The following is a 22,281-nucleotide window of genomic DNA, read 5'->3' as shown; positions in this document are numbered from 1 at the left end:
TATGCGTCTATGCTTGTCACATGGTTTAAGAAAATATAGGGAGAATACGAGTAATATTTTTCTGATAATTCATAAGTATAAAATATAGTTGATCGAAATATATTTGTAATTGTTAATGGGATAGATAGCTTTTTGTAGGCCCTTATAAAGTAAATGAGTTGTGCAATAATTAATCAAAAACCTAAAAAAAAAAAAAAGGTGTTGCACTTAAATCATAGGTCAAAGAGTATCAAATATATTTTTGACTGACATATATTTTAATAATGTTTGATTTGTTCTCCAATAGATGATAGTATGATACTACATATTTAGGGAATATCCAGCTTGACCATTGGGTCAAAGCTAAATTATGAAATTAGTTTGGCCAATTAAATTAGCTTGTTTGATAGAAGTAAAGGAAAAAAGAAAAAAAATATATATTATTTTAGAACTTATTTGTAAGAGTTCCTCCATGCATTTCTTATTGACATTGTTCCCTTTTTGACGATTTTTAATTATTAATTGACAAATTCTTAAATATTGGGAGAGATCATTGATATCTAACCTAGTATATACTATAGAGTACCTCAAACCAATAGTTCCACATGTCACACCCCTTATCTGATTTATTTATAAATGTCTATAATTTATACGAGTAATAAAAGTAATTAGTCTTAAAACTAAATCATTACATGCAATATGATCAATTCTCAACCCTTTCTTTCCCTTTCAAACTCTTTATTTCTTGAATAAAATTAGCACATGACCGGAAAAAAAAAATCTATATCTATATCTATATATTAAAAAATGTTTCTAAAAATATCAATGTGCCACGTGTACCTATTCTCGCACTAGAATCACACTACATCAGCGGCCACATCATCATTCACAATCTCTGTTTCACGTCATAATTAACCAAAAATACATGCAAAGAGTTTTGAACACTAGACCTCCTTTAATAAAGATAACACTTATTACCATCTTAACTACAAATAATTCATGTTTTATAAATCTACAAAACTATAAAATATATACATGCTTAATAGAATGTATCATAAAAGGGAAAATGATCCAAAATAATTTATTGTTGTCATGGTAATATGATTTAATGACAAATAAAAAACAACAAACTACGTCTTTCAAGCTCTTTAAAATTAAAGAAAAACACTCGGTGCATCTCCCGGGCCAAACAATAGTTATTTTATTACAAAGAGCTTATACGCTGCACGGGCCAAATTAGAGAGCTAGTCATCAATAACTATATACTAAAAGACTTACCAGTAAGGCAGCAATGACATATCAATAACTATATACTAAAAGACACAACAGCAATGACATATGTCAACTTTTATATTTTAGGAAATTATTATATATAATAATAATTGTCATAGTTAACTGTATAAAATAAGTAAAAATCTTTTACATTCTATAGATAGATATGCAACTACTATAGGTATGTGTTTTGGCAACATATATAATTACTTTAAAAAATGCAATATTTGAGAATCTTTTTTTAAGAATATAATCTTCATATACTTGACAAGAATAAATACTGAATTAGGGAAGAAAAAAAAAAAGCCTATATATATATAATTTACAAATACTTCTTTGATTAATAGTGAGAAATAAAAATGATACATCAATTTTGTCTTTAATTGAAAATTTAAAATTACCCATACGATCAAAGACCATTACAAGAAAACGCGTTTTTGGCGATTAATATTACTGACGGGCGTCAAATCGGTCGGTAAAATGAAATATTAGCGAATGATTTTAAAAATGGTCACTAATTACAGACCCTTAAGATAATCGGTCGCTAATTACCGACCGTTTTAAAAATCTGTCATTCGACATAATTTTTAAAATACTCATTTGACTAAAGTATTAAACAACTTTTTCACGTGATATTCAATGTTTAAATTTTTTTAAAGGCATAAATAAGAAGAAAATAACTATATTTTGGTAAAAGTTTATTCACAATAGTTTTAGAAATTTTTTAGATAAATATATTGTTAATTTAACAATGTAAATTAAAATATATACAGTACATGGCATGAGACCTAACCTAGTTTTTCATATATATGCAAATACCCACTATGTCCCACTACTTAGGCAATATGTGATGCACGATCCAGCAAAAAGCAAACCATGTTATTTGTCTCATTGATTGTTTATATACAAAAATGATTACTATTTAATAATTAACAATTTAACACCGACTATAAGTGAGAGAAAGTAGTGATGATAAGAAATCGGAGGTGGAAAAAAAAAAGTTTGTTGTCTGTGTCCCTGAAAAGGACAGCGCATATTGTCTGTATGATGCCTGAATAAGATTCATGTGTGCAACAATCTAACAAGCATTAAACGTTGTTAAATATGAGGAACACAACACACAATAACATTAATTTGTACAAAATTGTATGCATTTTAATAAGCATAGAGTTGCCTCTCATTTGGACTTGTCATTTTGATAAGCATAGGCTCCTGATACAACTTACATTGGGAAATGGGACAATTTTAGCAACGTGTGGAATTGTAGTAAATGTGACATATCAGGAGCCTATGCTAGCTGTATTCCCATCCAGTCTTCCATGTACAAAGAAAAAGCAGTTTATGAACCCTTTGTTATCTTTTTTATTTGCCCCATTGAAATAAATATAATCAATCATTCTTTCCATTTTTGACTGGCTAGAGTTGATGAGAGAAAATTAGTGAAACCAGTTGTACTATATACTAGTAATTGATTTTGATCATGGCCCCTAATACTCCCTATATAATGTTTTATGCGAGAACAACCAAATCAAACAATGATTCGCTTGCATTTGTTGCAGACTTTTAGCTGGACTAGAAGAAAAGTAGGAATTAGGAAACCATGCATATTGACATTCTTATTTCCTAAGTCATTTTTTACTATCTCCCGTCCCACAAAATTTAGGGCTGATTAGAAGAGAGAGGAAGCTAAGAGAGCAAACAAAGTTACAAGCGAGAAAATTTAGTTACCTAATAAGAAAATGAGTAATTTTCAAACGAGACAAACAATAAGGAATGGAGCAAGTATGTCTCGGTTTTACCAAATATATGGTGTGAAATGCATGGGTTGTAGGAGTTAGCAGCGGCTAACGTTAGAGCAAACCCCAACCTTGCTCCTAGGCCGTAGCATTATATTGGTACCATATCAAAATTAGTAGTGGACCACTATAACTGCGGCTGAGCTATCTCTTAACTTCGTATAAACATTAACGGTTGAAATTGATACAAAGAATTCTTTTTTTTTTTGGTGCACACAAACAATTCATTTATGATTGCAACTAAGGGCAGTAATGGACTGATGGTACTCCATTTAATAGATAGCATAAGATTTTTTTAGATCCGTTGGGATACCTAATCAATCAATATACTCCGTATTTTGTCTAAGGTTAAAAGTCACTGTTTTTGTCACTACTAGATAAAATCTCACTCCAAATCACTAGATATATTTTTTCCCACCTCAATTGGAAGTATCTACGCCAATTTTGCAATTTGACTAAGGCATCGTCGTTTATTGATCTCAATACATGCATACAATATTAAACCTAATCTTTTTGCATATAAAGATAATGGTCCTAAACATGATATTCGATATCAAATAAGTACCCTCAAAGAAAAAAATAAACAAACAAAATAAAGTTATTACTCGTAATAGATACCAAAGAAACTGTAATAATTTATTTATTTTTTTGAAGGGATTACTCTAACAAATATTTAACATAATAATATAAAGATAGGAAAATATGTATTAATCATTCAATTTAGAAGCCCGGTTGTGTCTTGGGTGAATCCAAGAGGACTAGGAGGTACTAAGCTTGCACCAGGTGGTAGAGGACAACCTGGTGGACTGATCGGGCACGGGGCTCCATTTAAGAAATAACACCTACATTCCCAAATATGAATAAAACCACCAGGGGCAGCACAGTCGGCTTGTATATTGCCAATTCCTGTAAAACATGTTGAACATTTATGTAGACACTTCTCCAAGTCCGGGCATCCTCCTGTTATTTGTGAATAATATGTTGAGCAAGTATCATCTCCTCGAGCTTTCCCTGCATTCATCTTTAATTTTACATCGTAATATAAATAACAATGTTAGTTTTACAACTTTTAACTAAAGATGGGCACGGGTCCGGCGGCCCACCTGTGGGCCGTGGGCCGTGCCGTGAACAAAAACTGGGAATCGACACGAGGCACGGTGGCCGGCCCGTGGGTCGGCACGCCGGCACGGCACGTGGCACGGCCGGGCACGGTCCGGCACGACACTCATAATTTTCTTTTTATTATATGTATTGTTGTTTTTTTTGCTAAATTAATAGAATTATTTTATAAACTTAAACATAATTAGATAAATAATTTATATAACCTTAATTAAAATAAAGTTGTTCAAAACAAAATATATTAACATTAACATAAACATAAATTAATATTATTTATATAAAATTAAGTTGTTGTTATATAATATATGTATTAGTGGATGCCCATTATATCCCTAGGATTATTCAGGAATATTCTAGATACTATTATTCCCCAAAACCCTAATTATATCTCATGTATAAATATATGTATACTCCCACATATTATTGAATAAGAATATCGATCTATTCTCTCTCCTACTTTCTTCTCTTTCTCTTATTTTTATAACAGTTGTACTAATATATATATATATATATATATATATATATATATATATATATATATATATATATATATATATATATATATATATATATATATATATATATATATATATATATATATATATATACATTTAAAAAAAAGAAAAAAAAAGTGGCACGGTCTGGCCCGCGGCCGGCACGGCACGACCCGCCAGGCACGTGGGCCGTGCCGTGGGCTGGGGTGTGCCAAATTTAGGCACGGCACGGCACGCTCACCACCGCGGCACGGCCCGTTGCCCATCTTTACTTTTAACCATGAAAAACTCCTACCTGATAAAAAAAATTAGGGTCTGTTCACATTTACTGAATTGAACTAAACGAAACGAAACTGATTGGAGCTGGACTGAACTGAACTGAATATTTTATGAGAGAGGGAAATTAGGAGCTAAGCTGAACTGAACTGAACTGAAATTGAGTAAATGTGAACAGGCCCTTAGTTTGATATAGACTATCATAAAATTATTCTAGTTATTTTCTAGGATTTTTCGTAAATTACCACCCTAAAATGATCATGTGTTGAAATAACCACCCATTTTTGTTGAAATTAAAAATAACCACCCGTATTTTACAAAACTGTAGGTTTTACCACCCCTACCTATATTCCGGCCAATTTTTCGAGCATGTGCACATTATTCAAAAAACCTATATGTTTAGATTAGCTATAAATGTTAAGATCATATTAAGCAAAGTATGTACTATGTAGTACTCCGTATATGCCAATTAATTATGAGCAATGCGGATAAGTAATTATGTAAAGTTCTTAAAATCATGGTAAACTTAGCTATATACGTTGAGATTATTTTAAGTATTATATATATGCCGTTTTATTATGAGCAATAATGTGCATATGTAAAGTACTAAAGTTCTTGAATCGTGGAAATATTATATATATGTTAAGATAATTTCAAGTATAATGTATATGGTAGGTTAAAATCTTGTGTAATACAAGGTTGTTAAATATTTTTTATTATAATATTACAAAATATAAACTATATAAAATATATTCAGAAATATTTCATTTGGCTATATATAGAATATAATTGTCAAGCTAGAATTAAAGAAAATATCATAATTCATAAGCTATAAATAGTTTATTTAAAGATTTTGCAAAAAAAAAAAAAAAAAAAAAAAAAATGTCAATTAATTGTGAGCAATAATGTATGTACATATGTAAAGTTCTTGAATCATGGAACTATTAGCCATATGTGTGAAAATTATTTTGAGCATAATAATGTATATACATGCCAATTCAATGCAAGCTAGGCAATAATATGCATATGCAAAGTTTGATTATACACGCACTCACGGTCTCACGCAGTAATGCCCCTGCGTCATTGAGTCATGATCGAATTCTCTAATTTGGGTGTGTTATTCGAAATTAAATTATACGGAGTAATTATTTCCAGTTTTAGTGATTGCAATTCATAGTCCCTAATTTGTACTATAAGGTGGTGACAGCATGCCTGTGTATGTGTCTAACCTCCTCTCAAAAGTATGAATAGATCATCCACTATTTTCAATGTATTTTTATGACCAAAAACGTTATGTGTACTTGATTTTCATGATCAATTACAACATTATTTAATTGTAGGCTTAAAAAATCAAATAAAAAGATTTAGCTCTTTCAAAGCTCAAACTTGAACGAACGGTTGAACCTATCAAATTTTATTGTCCTTTAATTAAGACTATAACGAACCAATTAACCATGGACTAGAAAGGATTCTTTAGGGTCATCAAAATGCGGTGCAAGTCGAATCTAGCTTAGGACTGCTCAATGGGCTTGATCATTGTATGCACCAGGCGGCTTAGGGCACGTAGGGCCACTGCCTGGTGGTGGGCAGGGTGCCCCATTTCTGAAGTAACACCTACACTCCCAGAAATGTACGTCGCCGCCCGGTGCCACACATTCTGGTAGTATAAGCCCTACTCCACGGTAACAAGGCCTGCATGTTTCTGTGCATTGTTTAATGTCAGGGCACCCTCCAGGTACTTGTGCAAAATATGTGCAACTTTCCCCTCTTGTAATTCCTACGTACAAAAATAAACACCAATCTATTAAAATGACAAATAAGATGAAAGTGAAATTGCATTAACACGTAATCATCTAGAAATAATAGTCACATGCGTCATATACTATTATAAATTTATATACATATTGATTAATTGGACTAAAAATGTCATTTTTATCGAAAAAAATAATAATAAAAAAATTGTCTCTTTATAATCACTACGACTATTTACTACGGAGTAGTTTAATAAGCTAGGTAGATTTAATTTAAAATTTTTGCATTAACAAAGAAGAAGAAGAAATAACTCAAAATCTTAAATTGAAGAAGAACAACAAATCACCGTACCTAAGATGGAAGCAAGGAGAATCAAGAGGAAAACCGTGAATTTAACCATTGTAATTTAATTGCAAAAAAGACTTTGACGTCTTAAGCTTGGATTTACATTGCTTTCAGCTGAAGGGCAAAATGCTTTTATAGAAGCCAATTTTTTTTATTGTAAGATTTATTTTGAATATAGAAGTTGGCAAATCATATAAGTTGCATCTGATGATAACAACATTGACGACTGACGAGTGTTATTAAAAGCGGGGTTTCTTGCATAATTACTGGAAATGGGTAGCAACATCTCATAGGATTGTGCAGAGATTTTGGACGTGTTCGGTAAAATATAGTTGTGAAGGTAGCTGTTAGCTGTGTAAGTAACTATCAGCTGTCAACAAGTTGTAGTTGTGAAAATAGTTAATTTAGGTATGAGTGTTCGGTAAAGTAGCGGTTGACTAGTTGTTACATATAAAAATTAATTTTTTATATTTAAAGCTATAGATTAAATTTTCAACAGCTACCTCTACTTTCAAAAGCTAATATTTCTAACTTTTCATAAAAGCTACCTCTACCACTAAAAGCTACCTTAACCACTATTTTACCAAACACTTACATTTTTTGTTAAGTAGTGATCAGACCATTAAAAGCTACTCAAATATTAGCGCCGAACATTTTGTGAAAGAAGATATTTTTTAATTTGGCTTCCTAATCGGCTCATGCGTTTAGTGTTTAATAATGCAAAGTGCGTCACTTTGCATACTCGTGCTTTAATATCGTAAAGTTGTTACAACAGACGGAGTCTAAACAAGTTTGTTTCATTGTACTCCGTTATGTTGACCGAGTAAACATTATTTCGTTGTAAAAATGATAGTTTTTTTAGAACACGTTTTAGATAGCTAGTGATGATTTTGACTTCTATAGTGGGGTGCAGCCGTGCAAGGCATCCCTTAGTGGGATTGTTGATTCAATGACCCATATAGCATGGTCATTGAGGCATGGTTATATGTCAGAACCTCTACGTGAGCTGGGAAGCCCTTTTTTAATTTCTAATGGAAGAAGAAAATTATGTTAGCACTTAGCTCCTAACAAAAGGACCAAGGGTATGTTCTCTTTAGCTTAATTTTAATTCAGTTTAGTTTAGCTCCAATCAGTCCGTTCAGTTTAGTTTAGTTTAGTTTCTAATTTCCTTCTCTCATAAACAATTCATTTCAGCTCTATTCAATTTAGTTCAATTCAACTCCAATCAATTCAATTCAGCTTTAATCAGTTCAGTTCAATTCATTAAATCAAAATAGGTCCTAACTTAAGTACAAGCGGATGATCAATGAAAATACTTTGATATACGAAATATAAGTCAAACTATTACGAAATAATAGGGAGTTTAATGCCCTTTATTTATTAACCATTAAATTTGCCGTTTAGTATCTTAGAAGCAACGGTGAAAGACACCATGGTTAAATAGATCGAAATCCATCTCCGTATTGCAAATGATGTTGTAAATACCTGTCCTTTGCAAAAAATATACAAGACACTTCAAAAATTCAAAGAAACATTCATCTTTGATTCCTCGTTGTAAAAGGTGTAATAAATAATTGTGAGCTTAATATAGCTTTTATATTGTAAATTTGCAATGGATCACGACCCTTTAATTATATTGCAAATCAAGGCCCTTTTAAATTCCAACTTTAACAATACTCATGAATTACCATCAAGCTAACAACTATTGAACTTTCTGATAACATGGGCCCATCAAAAACCTAATTGTCTTTGTAAGTTACATTCTGCTATCTGCCTATTCCTTCTATCTTGGATGAAATAAGACCACCATATCATCTCTATCCTCTAGTCTAACTTCTTATCAATCACAATTTAACCCGCTTAACATTCATTTACAATTCCATAACACAATCTTAAGCTTCATTATTCAAAAAACCTAAAATATCAACACTTATTGGTCTGGTGGTACCAAACTAGTACTCATTTACTATCAAGGAGAACGTACAGAATGAAGGATTACACGACTTACACGGTTACACCTAGAATAAGACATGTTGCATTCACACTGAACAATAAGTTGTACACACCACAAATACTTGCATTCTTGTTATCATAGTAGCATAGTGCATACATTAGTATGTGTGTTTTGATATTGTATGCCATTAGCTTGAAGGAATCTCTGACAAACCATATCCTGATTTCTGAATTGGATAAACCATACCCTGAAGTGTCTCCTTTAGTACGTCCTCACAATAGATTAATTGGATTTGACTTCTTCCTTTCTAGAAATAGAAGATCCAAATTCTAATAAATTTTTATCCTGCTAGTTTATGGAGTGATAGGTAATAAGGGATCGAAATATGGATAAATTTACACTTGAACAAGTTTGATTATGTAAGAGAACCAAACAATGTATATCTTCCTCGGAAAAGAAAGAGGTTTCCCCGATGAATATTTTAACATTAAACATGTAAACGGAATTAAGCCGCTTATAAGCCCAAATTAGAGTTCATTCCAAACTCAATAGGAGACAACTCCTATATCTCCAAGCTCCAACTTATGCAGTTGAAGTAGAAAATAACCTATAGCATACTTATGAGAAAAGGATGGTAGAAAGGAAATCACCATATTTTGCATAAAAGCGGCTAGACTTAACTTCAAAGAAATTGGAAATTCTCTACTATCACTCTCCTTTGTAATGCACAAAAATTGGAAATGAATTCTTCAGCTACCCCCTCTATCACTTGAAAGGCACAAAGTTTGTCCTTTCGAGTTTGCCCTGACTTTCTATTTGATTAGTCCCCTTGAAGCCTTGAATTTGCCCCAAACTACAAATGGTCATGAAGAAACAGATACATTCCATCCTGCGTATTTTCTCTTCTCAGTAACTTCACCCTAATAGGCGGCCGAGGAAGGTAATAATGTAGTCACACTTTTACAGCTAAAGCAAGAAAATGTACCAACTTCAGAATTTTTTATTCTTGCAAAGTTGCAAGAATCATCCCATGTAGTCCACTAAAACTAGTTGGTAGATATGGTAGAAATATAACAAGAAATTACTCTATTTTGATTGTATATACCAATAATACCATAAAACTGGTAAAGGCAAAATAAATGACTAAATTGCCACAAGCCAAGTACAGTTATTTACAAACCAAACATAGAAAAGAGAAAGAAAGAACCACTAAAAATGGCTTAACATTTTATATATTCACAACAGTCTAAAAGTCCTAACATTTCTATCTCTCTCTCTTCCCACTAATCATCCTGATGATTTGAAATTGATTTTTAACACTTGAAAAAAAACCCAACTTTAGTAGTTGGCTTTTAAGACTACTACTTAGCCTACCAAGTTTTTATAAAATAACTCCCTAAAAAGTGAGTTGCCAACAAAAAGGAAAAGAATCCTTTTCTCTAAGCTCACCACATTAGCACTAACAAATTATGAAACAGTTTCCATTTCATCAAAATGAATTAAAAAGACTAAAAAAAAAAAAAAAAAAATTATCACCCAGAATCAAGGTACTAAAGTTTTGATTAAGAGCCCTTCAATTCCCAGAAGATTCCATGCTTACAACAGTGCCATCACCTTCTAATGACGACGAGGGCAACTTGCATCCCGCGCTCATTTTCTTCACTTCTTGGCTTGAACAGATGTAAAGTTTCTTGGCCATGCTACAGAATTCACTGCACGAAAACAAATATAAAAACTGAATCAGCAAATTTGGAAATGGACAGTTTTTGTTTCAGTTTAATGAGACCGAGAGAGAAAGAAAACTCACAGCCAAGGATCATCGCCAACAAGCATCATATCGCCTTCATCATCTGTGAATACAATTTCCCATTTAACTCTGGGCCGAAGTTGTCCTTTTATATCGAAAAGCTCTTCCAATTCGTCAATAAGCTGATCATAGCTTTCCAGCGTTGTCAAATCAACAGCCCGGCCAACAGCAACACCTTGCATTTGCACCTATTCCAACAAATGTTCTTATTAGACTAATTAATTAAAAAAGAATTAGGATCATAGGGTACTATCTTATGCATCACTTGTATATACCTTTGTACGACTTCTGGTAGAGGAACCCTGCTTGCTTGGCATATCTTTGGATGAAGCCAATGGTAGCGTTTGCTTCTTTTCTTGAGAAACCTTTGAAAGATCTGATTTTTGTTCAGATTCAGCAGCTGAGTCTAAGCTGCGCCCCTGTTCCTCTTTGGAGACTCCATTCACATTTGGCTCTTGCACAAAGTTCTCCTCCACAGTTGTCGGTGTGGAAGGTTTCATTAGGTCAATACCAAACAGCCTGTAGCTTGCAGTGGTCTCAGTTTTCTTCCCAACTTCAGTTAGGTCACCACTTTGTTTTGCAGACTGTGGGGTTGCATACCCAGAGAAAACGGACCATGCAGTTGCAGTTTTACAATCCTCGATTTCTCCCTGAAATCAAAGTTGCATGTAAGATAAAGAAAATATAGCAGTAATCTAAAAGAAATCCAAATGTCGAGATTCTTGATAATAAATATGTTTAATGAAATTCAAAGACTCAAGACTGACCTGAGCGTTGTCATTAATGGGGTTCCGAGGAGTTGAATCATTAACTGACATGGAAGCTGCAAGTAAGATGGTGGAAATTAGGAACGAAAGTTGTGAAGAAGAATCTAAGCAACACATTAAAAATTTTGAGCTCAAAAGACAAAATTAGGAGTAATGCAGAAAAGGCTTCTCTAACCATGGCCAGGGATTTCAACAGACGGCCGGGGCTTTTTGTTCTTGACAACAGGATCTGCAACATCTGAAGCAGCAGGATAACCAAAGGGTTCAATCTCCCATGGAGACACCCTATCTGGTCTAGGAATGGATGTGGGTTCATCCCATTGAACCTACAAAAGAAGGTCAAATAATAAGAAATTTGACTACAAAGTGCAGCAACTTCATAATTGGACACAGAAAAGGAGGGCTTATGAACCTTCAATGATCTCCATTTAGAATCCTTCCATTGGAGTGAGAGTTCCTCAACACCAACAATTGTACCTGTAAACCTGTTGAAATCACCGAATTTAAGAATAGATTAGATTATTTAATGACAACTCTAATCTAGGAAACAAATCTAACTGAAAGGACACATGACGTTCCAATACCTTCTCTCAGGAGTGTCGTCCCCTTCAAATTTCATCTTAAACCTCATGCCCACTTTATAGTCATTGGCAACCGACTGCAAGTATTTGTTCAATCCTACGATGAACTGACTCATCCTGCTTGTTTTAAGATGAACAAAAACCAACTGGTGTCACAAAAATACTGTAGTTCTCAACTCTTAACATTGGAAAACAGCAACAGAATTACAATTAAATTACAGTTCATAATTAGTAGTGAAGCTTACCTTGGCTTATAATAAACCACAAAGTAGGTATTCGTAGTGACAGCATGGGATGCAGTGGCAAGTACTCCGAGGTGCATGCTCTGACTAGAGATCACAGAGGAGGGCATGCTGCTCTGTTGACGGGCAACACGACGTACCCCAACTAGTAATTCACCCTTCTCTCCTCTTAACAACCAAATAACGAACATTAATACAAAACCACAGACAATTTGCAAACAAAATACTAGTAATTTCGGAACAAGCAATATACCTGAGGAAAACAAAAGAATCACCAGCAACTAATCTCTTTGAAGTCACAAAATGACTCCATCCAGTTGTTAACAAATGCCTTCGAGGTTGGCCTACACGAGTATGAAGTGATTGGTGAGAACGTTAGGTGGTTTCTAGGCAACCTTATGCATGTGATTAGAACAAGGTAGCAAGCAGCTTTACTTTCAACAATTTGGTGTATTCACTAATCTATGAAAATTGAGCATTGTTTGATTAATGAATTGAACATCACATTGAACTACAAAATGATCATACCTCTGAAGATATGCTTAAAGCGCCACGGATAGCCATGAAGATCTTCGGCTGCCAACTCTTGAGATGGAATTTGTTGTGTCATGTCCTAAGAAAGAAAAAAAAAACACGAGAATCAATCAATCAATCAATCAAAGCCTTAATTCCATAAATGCAATAATCATCAAAAATCAGCAGAACCACAAACTAACAAATTGAGCAAAGATTTAAGACAAACAAGAATATACCAAAGGAGGAAGGCATTCATTCGCGTGTTTGCGAAGAACAGAGAATCCACCATGGGTGCTGGTGTCGGAGGCAGTCAAGACCTTAGAGAAGGACCGAATCGCCGGCCTCCGTGGCTCGGATGGATATTCATCAGGAGTAAGTGGTTCAGTTTGCTACACACAAAAATAACAAAATTTCCAAAACAAACCACAATTTCAGGAGAAAATCAAATAAAGCAAACACCCCAAAAATAAATTTCAACACAAAAAGTAATAAAATCAAAATCAAAAGATGCAAAGGCCTTGTCAAAATCAAACAAATTAACAATCATTTTCAAAGAGTCTTACATCTACTTCTGGCAGTAAAGTTATTTGTGCATACACTTCATCTGTATCTTTTTCAGCCTACAATTAAACAACCAAATAATTAATTAAAACATTATAAAAATAAAATAAAAAGAAATAGCAAAATTGAAAGAACAATTACCAGCAAATGAATGTTCAACACACGACATAAGATCTTAGAATTTAGATTAAACATGTGAATTCTCTGATTTAATTCCTCATTTGTTGAAGCTTCCAACTACAAAAAATTTTTGCAAATATTCATCAAAATTTACCCAAAAATAAAATCCTTCAAAAAATTAAAAACCCAAAATTAAAACAAAATTATATGAAAATTACACTCACTTGTTCCATATGACCTTGAGGAAAATAATAAACTCTCTCATTAACGCGCGGAATTTCCACCAGTGGACCAGCACACGCCCTCCATAGCTCTGGATACAGAACATCACCTCCACCTGCTAAATTATTCACGATTTCACAAAAATTATAAAATAAATAAACCCAATTTATACTAATTGAAGAAATTCACAGGAATTAAATTAATAAATTTGGAAAATTTTCTTTAAAAAAATATGTACCTGAATCTCGAACACCAGGAGATAAATTGGGTTGCCCAAATGCCATACTATTTGCCATAAATAATCTTCTTCTTCTTCAAATCTTAAAATCTTAAAATGAGTTGAAAAGGGTAACAAAAAAAATACTAAGTTTCTGAATCAATCAATAAATACTCAATTTATCACCAATATTATTGTCTGCAATTAAAGCTCCAACCTTTGGAGTTTCGAAACGTTTGTAACTGCTAATAAAAATACCACCCCAAAAGATTAAAATCACACAAAACCCACTTCTCTACTCCCCGGGAAACCGCTCTATAGCTAAACAAAACCGCTTAAAAATTCGAGTAAAACCAGGTTTTTGTTCTTCTGCTGTTGTAATGTTGATGGTGTTGGAGTTTTCTCTCTCTATTTTTTTTTTTTTGGGTTAGTTTGATTTGATGGGGGAAATGAACGCCGTTACAGAATCCCAAAACCGCTTTACGCGCGTCTTATTATACGCATCCTCTAACGGTCTAACCCCGTTTGTTGTTGCCTTTCACCGTGTCATGACTCACACGGACATCACTTCTTTCTCCCTCCTTATTTTATTTTTTTTGAGCTTAGCCATTTATTACGTCATCAAAGAGTTAAGATCATTACAAATCGCCCCATGAATTTCAGGGGATACTCTTCTAACCAAACACGATACTCACTAAAAGTACTACTTAACTTAGCTAAGCTATGAGCAACCCCATTACCCTTTCTTTTCACAAGGGAGAAAGAGCAAGCAAAACATTGGCTAGCAAGTCTTAGTATATCACTAACCACATTCCCAAAAGCACTCGGCAAAATGATACCCTTCTTCATATGATGGAATAGCTTCAAGTTGTCAGTTTCAAGCACCATATTCCTAAATCCAGCTTCAAGAGCAGTCAAGAGGCTTTGCCGCAATGCAATTGCTTCACCCACCTCTACCTCAAAATTGCCTTTCACCTGCGAACAATAAGCCAGCAGCACATCCCCTTCCGCATCCCTCAACACACCACCCACTCCTAGCTGCTGATTAACACCCAAATTTGCATCCGAGTTCAGCTTGTATACGTCCCTGGGAGGAGCTTTCCACACAGCATTTAATCTTTGGCTCGGCAAACTAACAGGGGACACTTTCATCGCTTCTTCATATTCAACCACCAATCCCACTGCCTTATGTAAAATATCGGACACCAACCTCGATTTTTTCTCAAAAACCCAAGTATTTCTTTGCAGCCAAACTCCCCACGCCAAGCACCAAAATAAATCCCACCAACGAGGATCCTTAATTTTTTCACTCATGCTAGCACACCAACCTCGAAGACAGTTTGATACCACCTCCTTCGGATCAAGTCGCGGCACTGAAAGTCTCCAAATCGGGGCAGCCTTAGGACAATGTAGCAACATATGCAAAGTAGTCTCTTCCGCTTCACCACACATCGGGCAATTATGATCAATATCCATGCCCCTAGCAGCTAGTCTCATTCGCACCGGAATTGCATCTTTAATGCATCGCCAAGCAAAAAATTTAATCTTCTGAGGGACCTTTGCCTGCCATATAATCTTCCAATTAAAAACAGGAGGGACATGAGACGACGAAGCCCTGTCATTCTCAACATCCTCAAATAAGAGGTGATAAGCACTCTTCACACTATAATTACCATCCTTTGAAAAATGCCAACACCAATCATCCGAGCTATCAAATAATGGTATTGGGGTACTACATATATCATTGACCTCCCTGCCAGAAAACAGCTCATGAAGAATGCTTACATCCCAGTTTCTACCCTCCCATAATTGATTCACATAAGTTGGCACATTTTCTCCATCACCCTTGGAAGAAACAACACGGAAATTTGGCAGATTTGGGACCCATGGGTCGTCCCATATATTAATACTACTACCCCCTCCAATAATTTTTCTTGCTCCTTTTTCAATAATTCCCCTCACACTTAAAATGGATCTCCAAGTATAACTCATACCCGACATATTCTTAGCATCAAAAAAGGAAGAGGAGGGAAAGTATTTACCTTTGAGAACCCGAGACATTAAAGATTTCTCATTGGTAATAACTCTCCAAGCTTGCTTAGCCAACATAGCTTTATTGAAAAATTGCATATTCCGGAATCCCATACCCCCTTGATTTTTTGCACGGTACATATTCTTCCAAGCCACCCAACACATTTTACGCTCTTCACCTTTTTTCCCCCAAAAGAAATTTCTACACATTTTTTCCACCTCATTAAGGATGCTAATGGAGATGGAAAAACATTGCATAGCATAAATAGGAATAGCTTGGGCGACAGATTTGATGAGAATTTCCCTTCCGGCTTGTGATAGAAAGTGCTCCTTCCAACCTTTGAGTTTCTTCCACACCCTATCTTGAATACTCTGAAAAACCTGTTTTTTGGAACCCCCAATGTAAGTTGGAAGCCCAAGATATTTGTCATATCCATCGACAGCCTTAAAAGATAACTTCATCTGAAGCATATTTTTCTTCTCAAGATCAATGTTTCGGCTAAATGACACTTCCGATTTTTCCATATTCAATTTTTGGCCCGACGCCAACTCATAAGTTGAAAGGATATCCAGAACACTATCAGTTTCTTCTTCATTTGCCCTGACGAAAAGCAGACTATCATCAGCAAAAAATAGGTGAGAAATAGGCTCAACATGCCTTCCTATTTTCACCCTGTGAATAACTTTTTTCCTCTCTGCATCCCTAAGAAGAGCAGATAAGCCTTCCGCACACATAATAAAAAGGAAAGGAGATATAGGGTCTCCCTGCCGCAAGCCCCTGCTAGGCTTAAACACACGGGAAGGCTGTTCATTCACAAGGACATCAAAAGAAGCCGATGAGACACACTTCATAATATTCTTCACAAACAGATCCGGGAAGCCAAATTTCACCATCATTTTTTCCAGAAACAACCACTCCATCCTGTCATAGGCCTTACTCATATCGAGTTTTAGACCCAAGTAACCTTTCTTCCCTGTTTTCTTCTTCCTCAGATAATGGAAGCATTCATAAGCCACCAAAATATTGTCGGTGATTAACCTTCCAGGAACAAAACCACTCTGCGACTCACTAATAATGTAAGGCAATATTTTTTTAAGTCTGTTTGCTAGAACCTTTGAGACAATTTTATAGAGCACATTACACAGACTTATCGGTCTATAATCAACAGGAGACTCACATTCTTTCTTTTTCGGAATTAAAACAATATGAGTCTGATTAATAGAGCTAATATCACCACCATTATTCAAAATGTTTAGTGAGCTAGAGATCACATCCGCCCCAACAATATTCTAGAACTTTTGGAAAAAAATAGCAGACATACCATCAGGGCCGGGGGCCTTTGAGGGGTGCATTTGGAAAAGAGCTTCACGAACTTCTTCACCGGTAAAAGGAGCCGCTAGATCATCACATTGCTCAGTTGATATTGCCGAGTCGACCTTCTCAATCACACTATCTGCCTCAACAATACCACTCGACGCGAACAACTCACTAAAATGTTGAACCATCACTTCCGAAATCTGGTCCTCATCATCATACACATTGCCCGCGGCGTCCTTTATCTCTCGAATGTGATTTCTGGCTTTTCGTTGACTGGCCTTCGTATGAAAAAAAGTTGTGTTCTTATCCCCAAACTTTAACCAGTCTTGCCTGCTCCGCTGTCTCCAATACAACTCCTCCCTTCTCTCTAACTCATCCATTCTATCATCCAAAGCCCTCATTTGTGCAATAACACTCTCCGTTTGGCTCTCCTCCATAAGACTCTCCATACAAGCTCTACACTCCTTCAATTCCTTAATAAAATTGCCAAATTTATTCCGACTCCAAGCACTCAAATTCAACGATGTATGAGCAATTTTTGAGCAAATATCCCCTCCACTACTCCACGTGTTTGCAATTATATCACCACAAGTCTCATCTCTAAGCCACATTTCCTCAAATCTATATTGTCTACCCTTCTTTCTCTTCTTCTGCTTCCCTACACCTTCACTAATGCATAGCAAAATAGGGAGATGATCAGATTTGCGTTTTGAGAGATGTGACACAAATGAACCCGGGAAAAGCTCCTTCCATTCCTTGTTCGCAAGATACCTATCCAACCTTTCCTGCAAATTATACTCACCACCCCTATTGTTTGTCCATGTAAAAGGATGACCAACAAAACCCATATCCTCTAAACCACATGTAGCCACAGCACTTCTTAAAATGTCAGCTTCAACCAAATTAAAATCTCTACCCCCTTGTTTTTCACTCGACAAAAGCATAAGGTTGAGATCCCCACCACACACCCATGGAGTATTACCGCTGCCACGAAGACTCTCCAATAACAATCCCGTCTTATACTTATTTTCATCCTCGGGGTGACCATAAATCCCAGTGAACCTCCACCCCTCCTTCATCGGCATTTTGACCCAAGAGTCAATATGATTTAGGGAGTAAGATTTAATGTCCACTACTATAGTATCCTTCCAAAGCAAAGCAATCCCACCACTCCTTTTTCTCCCATCACCAACACAACTCACTGCTAACAAGTTATTAAACTTGAGCTTTATTTTTATTTTTTCCATTTCATGACACTTTAATCTAGTCTCTGAAAGAAAAATAATTTGGGGTTTTTCAAGAAAAATGACATTCTTTAACGCCGTTACAGCCGAGGTGTTCCCCAAACCTCTACAATTCCACGAAAGGATGTAATTCATTGTTCACCGAGAGCCCAAGGAGTGGGGCCCGCCACATTTTGAGTCAAAAGTTCCACCTTACGTCTTTTATTCATTTCAACACCCTCCTCCCCGTCCACCATCATATCACACTCATCTCTCTCTTCCTCTCTCTCCCCTCTTTTGCCCCCTGCTAGAACCACACCCTCAATCACCTCCCTCTTTTTTTCACCTTTTATGATTTTGACTTTTTTCAGTTTTTTATTCATGCTACTATCACCTTCTCCCTCTTTGTTCCCATCCCTTTTAGAAACCCCCTCCCCCACGCCTTTCCTTCTGCTCTATTCCCCTCACGCATCTCCACCTCAGAGAGTATAACATTGGGTTTGATACCCATCTCCTTATTTTTCCCATTACTCTCAACATGCACATCAAGTCCCTCATCCTCTTTTTTCTCTTCAACAGTCCCTAGCTTATCTTGCTCCCCTTTCTTCAATGCTTCCACTACTCTTAGGACCATATTAGTCCCATCTTTGTCTTCAACTGCCACAAGAGCAGCCTGCTTGCTTCTAGGACTTCTCACTTCAATTTCATGGTTCGAAGGTTTTGGAGATGTGAATGCTAACCTTCTTGCGACCCCAACGGGACCAAGCTTAATGACATCAGGGTCATTATATGAAGGAATTTTTCTTGATTTTGGCGCTGCCTTCAATTTATTCATGCATTCCTTCTCTTTTTCTCGCTCAGCCATATCAACTCTCACCTTCTTTTTCGGGGTTGCTCTAAGCCATGGTCCATATTGAAACACAAAATTTGAAGCTTCATCTTCATTAACTTCCTTGTACTGGCATTCCTTTTCTGTGTGATCCAAACGACCACAGAAAAAACAAAAGTCTGCTAATCTTTCATACTTTAAATCAACCCAGCATGATTGATTTTTACCCATCGCTAAAAACAGACCCCTTCTCAGCGGCTTGTTTATGTCAACTTGCACTTTTATTCTCAAGCAATCACCCCATCCCAAAGGATCATCATCATCGGCTTCCAAGAAACCTCCAAGAAATTCTCAGACATCATACATCACCTCCAGCGACCTCTTGTTCAAAGGAACATCTAATAAGCGCACCCACATGGGAGTATGCTTGAATTCAATTTCTGATGGCTGCTGTTCTCCAATAGCCTCCTGTAAAAGCAAAAGTTTTTCATCGAAAAACCACGGCCTTCCTTCAAGAACACGCTCTTTGTCATCCTCACAAAAGAATTGAAAGACAAATAAATTTGTCTCAACAACCCTAATTGCAAACTTTTCCTTCAATCTCCATACATTCGTTAAGGTTTTTTTCATAGCTTCGATGTTATAAGGTTTCACAGTCCACAATTTTCCTACTAACGTAAGATTCAGTTTAGTTTTCGTGTCTTCACTAACAGTTTCGACATACTCACCCCCTAAAACTTCCCCCTCCTCTTCTGTCAATCTAAGTTTTTCCCAATTTTTGATTAATTCCTCCCCCATACTAACCACACAGGAATTAAGAGAAGGAAATTGGCAGAAAAACGAAAGAAATTGTCAAGGAATTGAGTAGAGTTGATCAGAGAAAGTGTGAAAAAACTTACTCGCGAACCCTAGCGCGGGACTAACTCACCCTAGCAAGGGACTTTTTTTTTTTTTCATTCTCCCCTCCTTATTTTAGGACTAATAAAGTTTTTCATTTATAAGAAATATGCCAATTAAAGTTTTTCACCGCTATTTTTGCCAAACAGGACCATCAGTTGATAACCGATTTTAGCAAGTTAAGTGACTGCGTGACATGTTTCGCAATACTATAATCAGTACTCTGTATTATTATTTTTTATATTAAATTAAATACTCTGCATTAATTTTTACAATTTATTTTGTAAAAAAATTTATTTCAATTTTAATTTGATCTTAAAAAAACTCAATTTTTAATAATTATATTGATAAATTTAATGTGTATAAATTACTCCGTAGTTAATTAAATAGCTACACAAGTCATACCGCTTAGGTTACCGGTTTTTTATTCTATTTAATCTAAAGTGGATTATGGAAAGACGCCCAAAATTCATTCTTCACAATTTTTTGTAATATGTAATAATTACACGATATACTCGTAGGCTATTTTTTTCACTTTATTAATTTTATCTGATTTATTTAAATTTTTTAGGACAAAATATACATCAAATAGGTTCTTATTGGACTCGTATTAATGTATATTTTATTAATATGTAGTTTTTATAATCAAATATATCTAGTGATAAAAAAATTCACAGATAAATTGATAAAGTATGTTTAGAATTTATTTATTTTGGTTTGATCTGATTATCAACTACAACTAATAAGTTCCTGAAATAATAAAGGTGAATTAAATATAACCGTAACACCATTTTGATGACTTTTAGGTTTGATATCACATAAATTTATACAGAATTATAAAACTACATAGTACTACAAAAAAGTATGTAAAACAAATGGGATCAAAACCAATGTAAAATCAGGTCATCGAGCAAGGTTGGATCGGGTCATTTCGATTTTTGAATTATTCTTAATCTATATGCTCATGCAGATTAATCACGTGATCTAGTTACTTAGGATTGGAGATGAGTTTCTGACAACTTTTTATATATACTAGGGTGGCCAACGCGCGCGATGCGCGCGACATGGTTAGTGCGGAGAAGTTATCAAGGCTTGTACATAGTTATGATTAGTAAGCATTTTGCACATAAAAATGACTTATGCAATCTTTAAATACCTTGAAACTGGTAAGATTCAATACAATGAACCTTTAGAAAGAATAACAATTGACTATTAAGTTCAAAATCATATATCCTTAACCTTTTCTTATTTATTTTAAAGAGTAAAAAAATAGCATTTACGCTTTTCTTGTAGAGTCTAGATGATTCTCTAGAATAAAATTTTGATAATATTACAAGCTGAAAAACAAAAAGAATCAAACAGAGGAATAATAAAATTTTGCATCAATTTATTCTTGGGTACCCTATGAGTACTTAGGACTCTTAGGTGTTAAATTTTAGTTTTGAGTTTGGATTTTGCTCAAGTCCAATGCAACATACATTTTTACTTAGTAATGTTGTTAATTCTAATATGAATATATGATCATTGAGTATAAAGTTTGGTATCTTGAACCCAATGTAAAAATCCAAAATAATAAAATACAGAATAGTGTTTTTTTTTAAAAAAAAAAAAAATTTAAAATTTTTTATATTTGTATATTGGTCCAAGGGCTTTATTTTTTATTTTTTAATACTCTGTAATTAAACCCAATATAAGAAGAGCTGAGTTATTCAATGCAGCCAAGCTTGAGCTCAGCTTAATTCAACTCAATAATACAAAGAAATACAGTAAATCATTAAGTTGATACTAATTAGATGCAGAGCATATAGCATTATTAGGATGCATCATATCAGAATCTCACTAGAAAAGTGGTATCTTCTTTTCTAACAAGCTAGTAACAATAAATCTTTAAGGTAGGTTAGGATTGATAAGAGAACTACTCACACCTCCTTTCCTTCAAATTAAATATAGAATATACATCCAA

General features: G+C 34.8%; 1 protein-coding gene across 3 annotated transcripts; it reads right to left on the bottom strand.

Moving 5' to 3' along the window:
* Nucleotides 1-10,182: 10,182 nt before the first annotated feature.
* Nucleotides 10,183-14,486, bottom strand: LOC145569227 (auxin response factor 9-like). 3 transcript variants are annotated; one of them, XM_081628591.1, is made up of 16 exons: nt 14,238-14,486; nt 14,042-14,131; nt 13,806-13,921; nt 13,603-13,698; nt 13,464-13,520; nt 13,137-13,289; nt 12,913-12,997; nt 12,638-12,728; nt 12,388-12,552; nt 12,146-12,259; nt 11,974-12,046; nt 11,737-11,887; nt 11,562-11,617; nt 11,070-11,444; nt 10,795-10,982; nt 10,183-10,699 (listed from the first exon to the last, which is right to left on the bottom strand). In XM_081628591.1, exons 2-16 carry the CDS (start codon nt 14,097-14,099, stop codon nt 10,561-10,563), a joined length of 1,917 nt encoding a protein of 638 aa, XP_081484717.1. In that variant the 5' UTR covers nt 14,100-14,131; nt 14,238-14,486; the 3' UTR covers nt 10,183-10,560. The 3 variants fall into 3 exon arrangements, with proteins under 3 accessions (XP_081484717.1, XP_081484718.1, XP_081484716.1); XM_081628592.1 differs by having other exon boundaries at nt 13,806-13,918; XM_081628590.1 differs by having other exon boundaries at nt 14,042-14,485.
* Between the last annotated feature and the right edge of the window lie 7,795 nt (nt 14,487-22,281).

Source organism: Chenopodium album, chromosome 11 (genome assembly GCF_948465745.1).
Source record: "Chenopodium album chromosome 11, dcCheAlbu1.1, whole genome shotgun sequence".
Classification (NCBI taxonomy): domain Eukaryota; kingdom Viridiplantae; phylum Streptophyta; class Magnoliopsida; order Caryophyllales; family Amaranthaceae; genus Chenopodium; species Chenopodium album.
The sequence above is the reverse complement of the archived record's forward strand: the minus strand, read 5'-3'. Positions and strand labels throughout refer to the sequence as shown.

Coding starts and splice junctions, on each gene's coding strand:
- LOC145569227 (XM_081628591.1), bottom strand. CDS start 14,099: ATGGCAAATAGTATGGCATTTGGGCAACCCAATTTATCTCCTGGTGTT. Junction 13,922..14,041: donor TCCTGGTGTTCGAGATTCAG/GTACATATTTTT, acceptor TGAATAATTTAG/CAGGTGGAGGTGATGTTCTG. Junction 11,618..11,736: donor TGTTGAAATCCCTGGCCATG/GTTAGAGAAGCC, acceptor TCTTACTTGCAG/CTTCCATGTCAGTTAATGAT.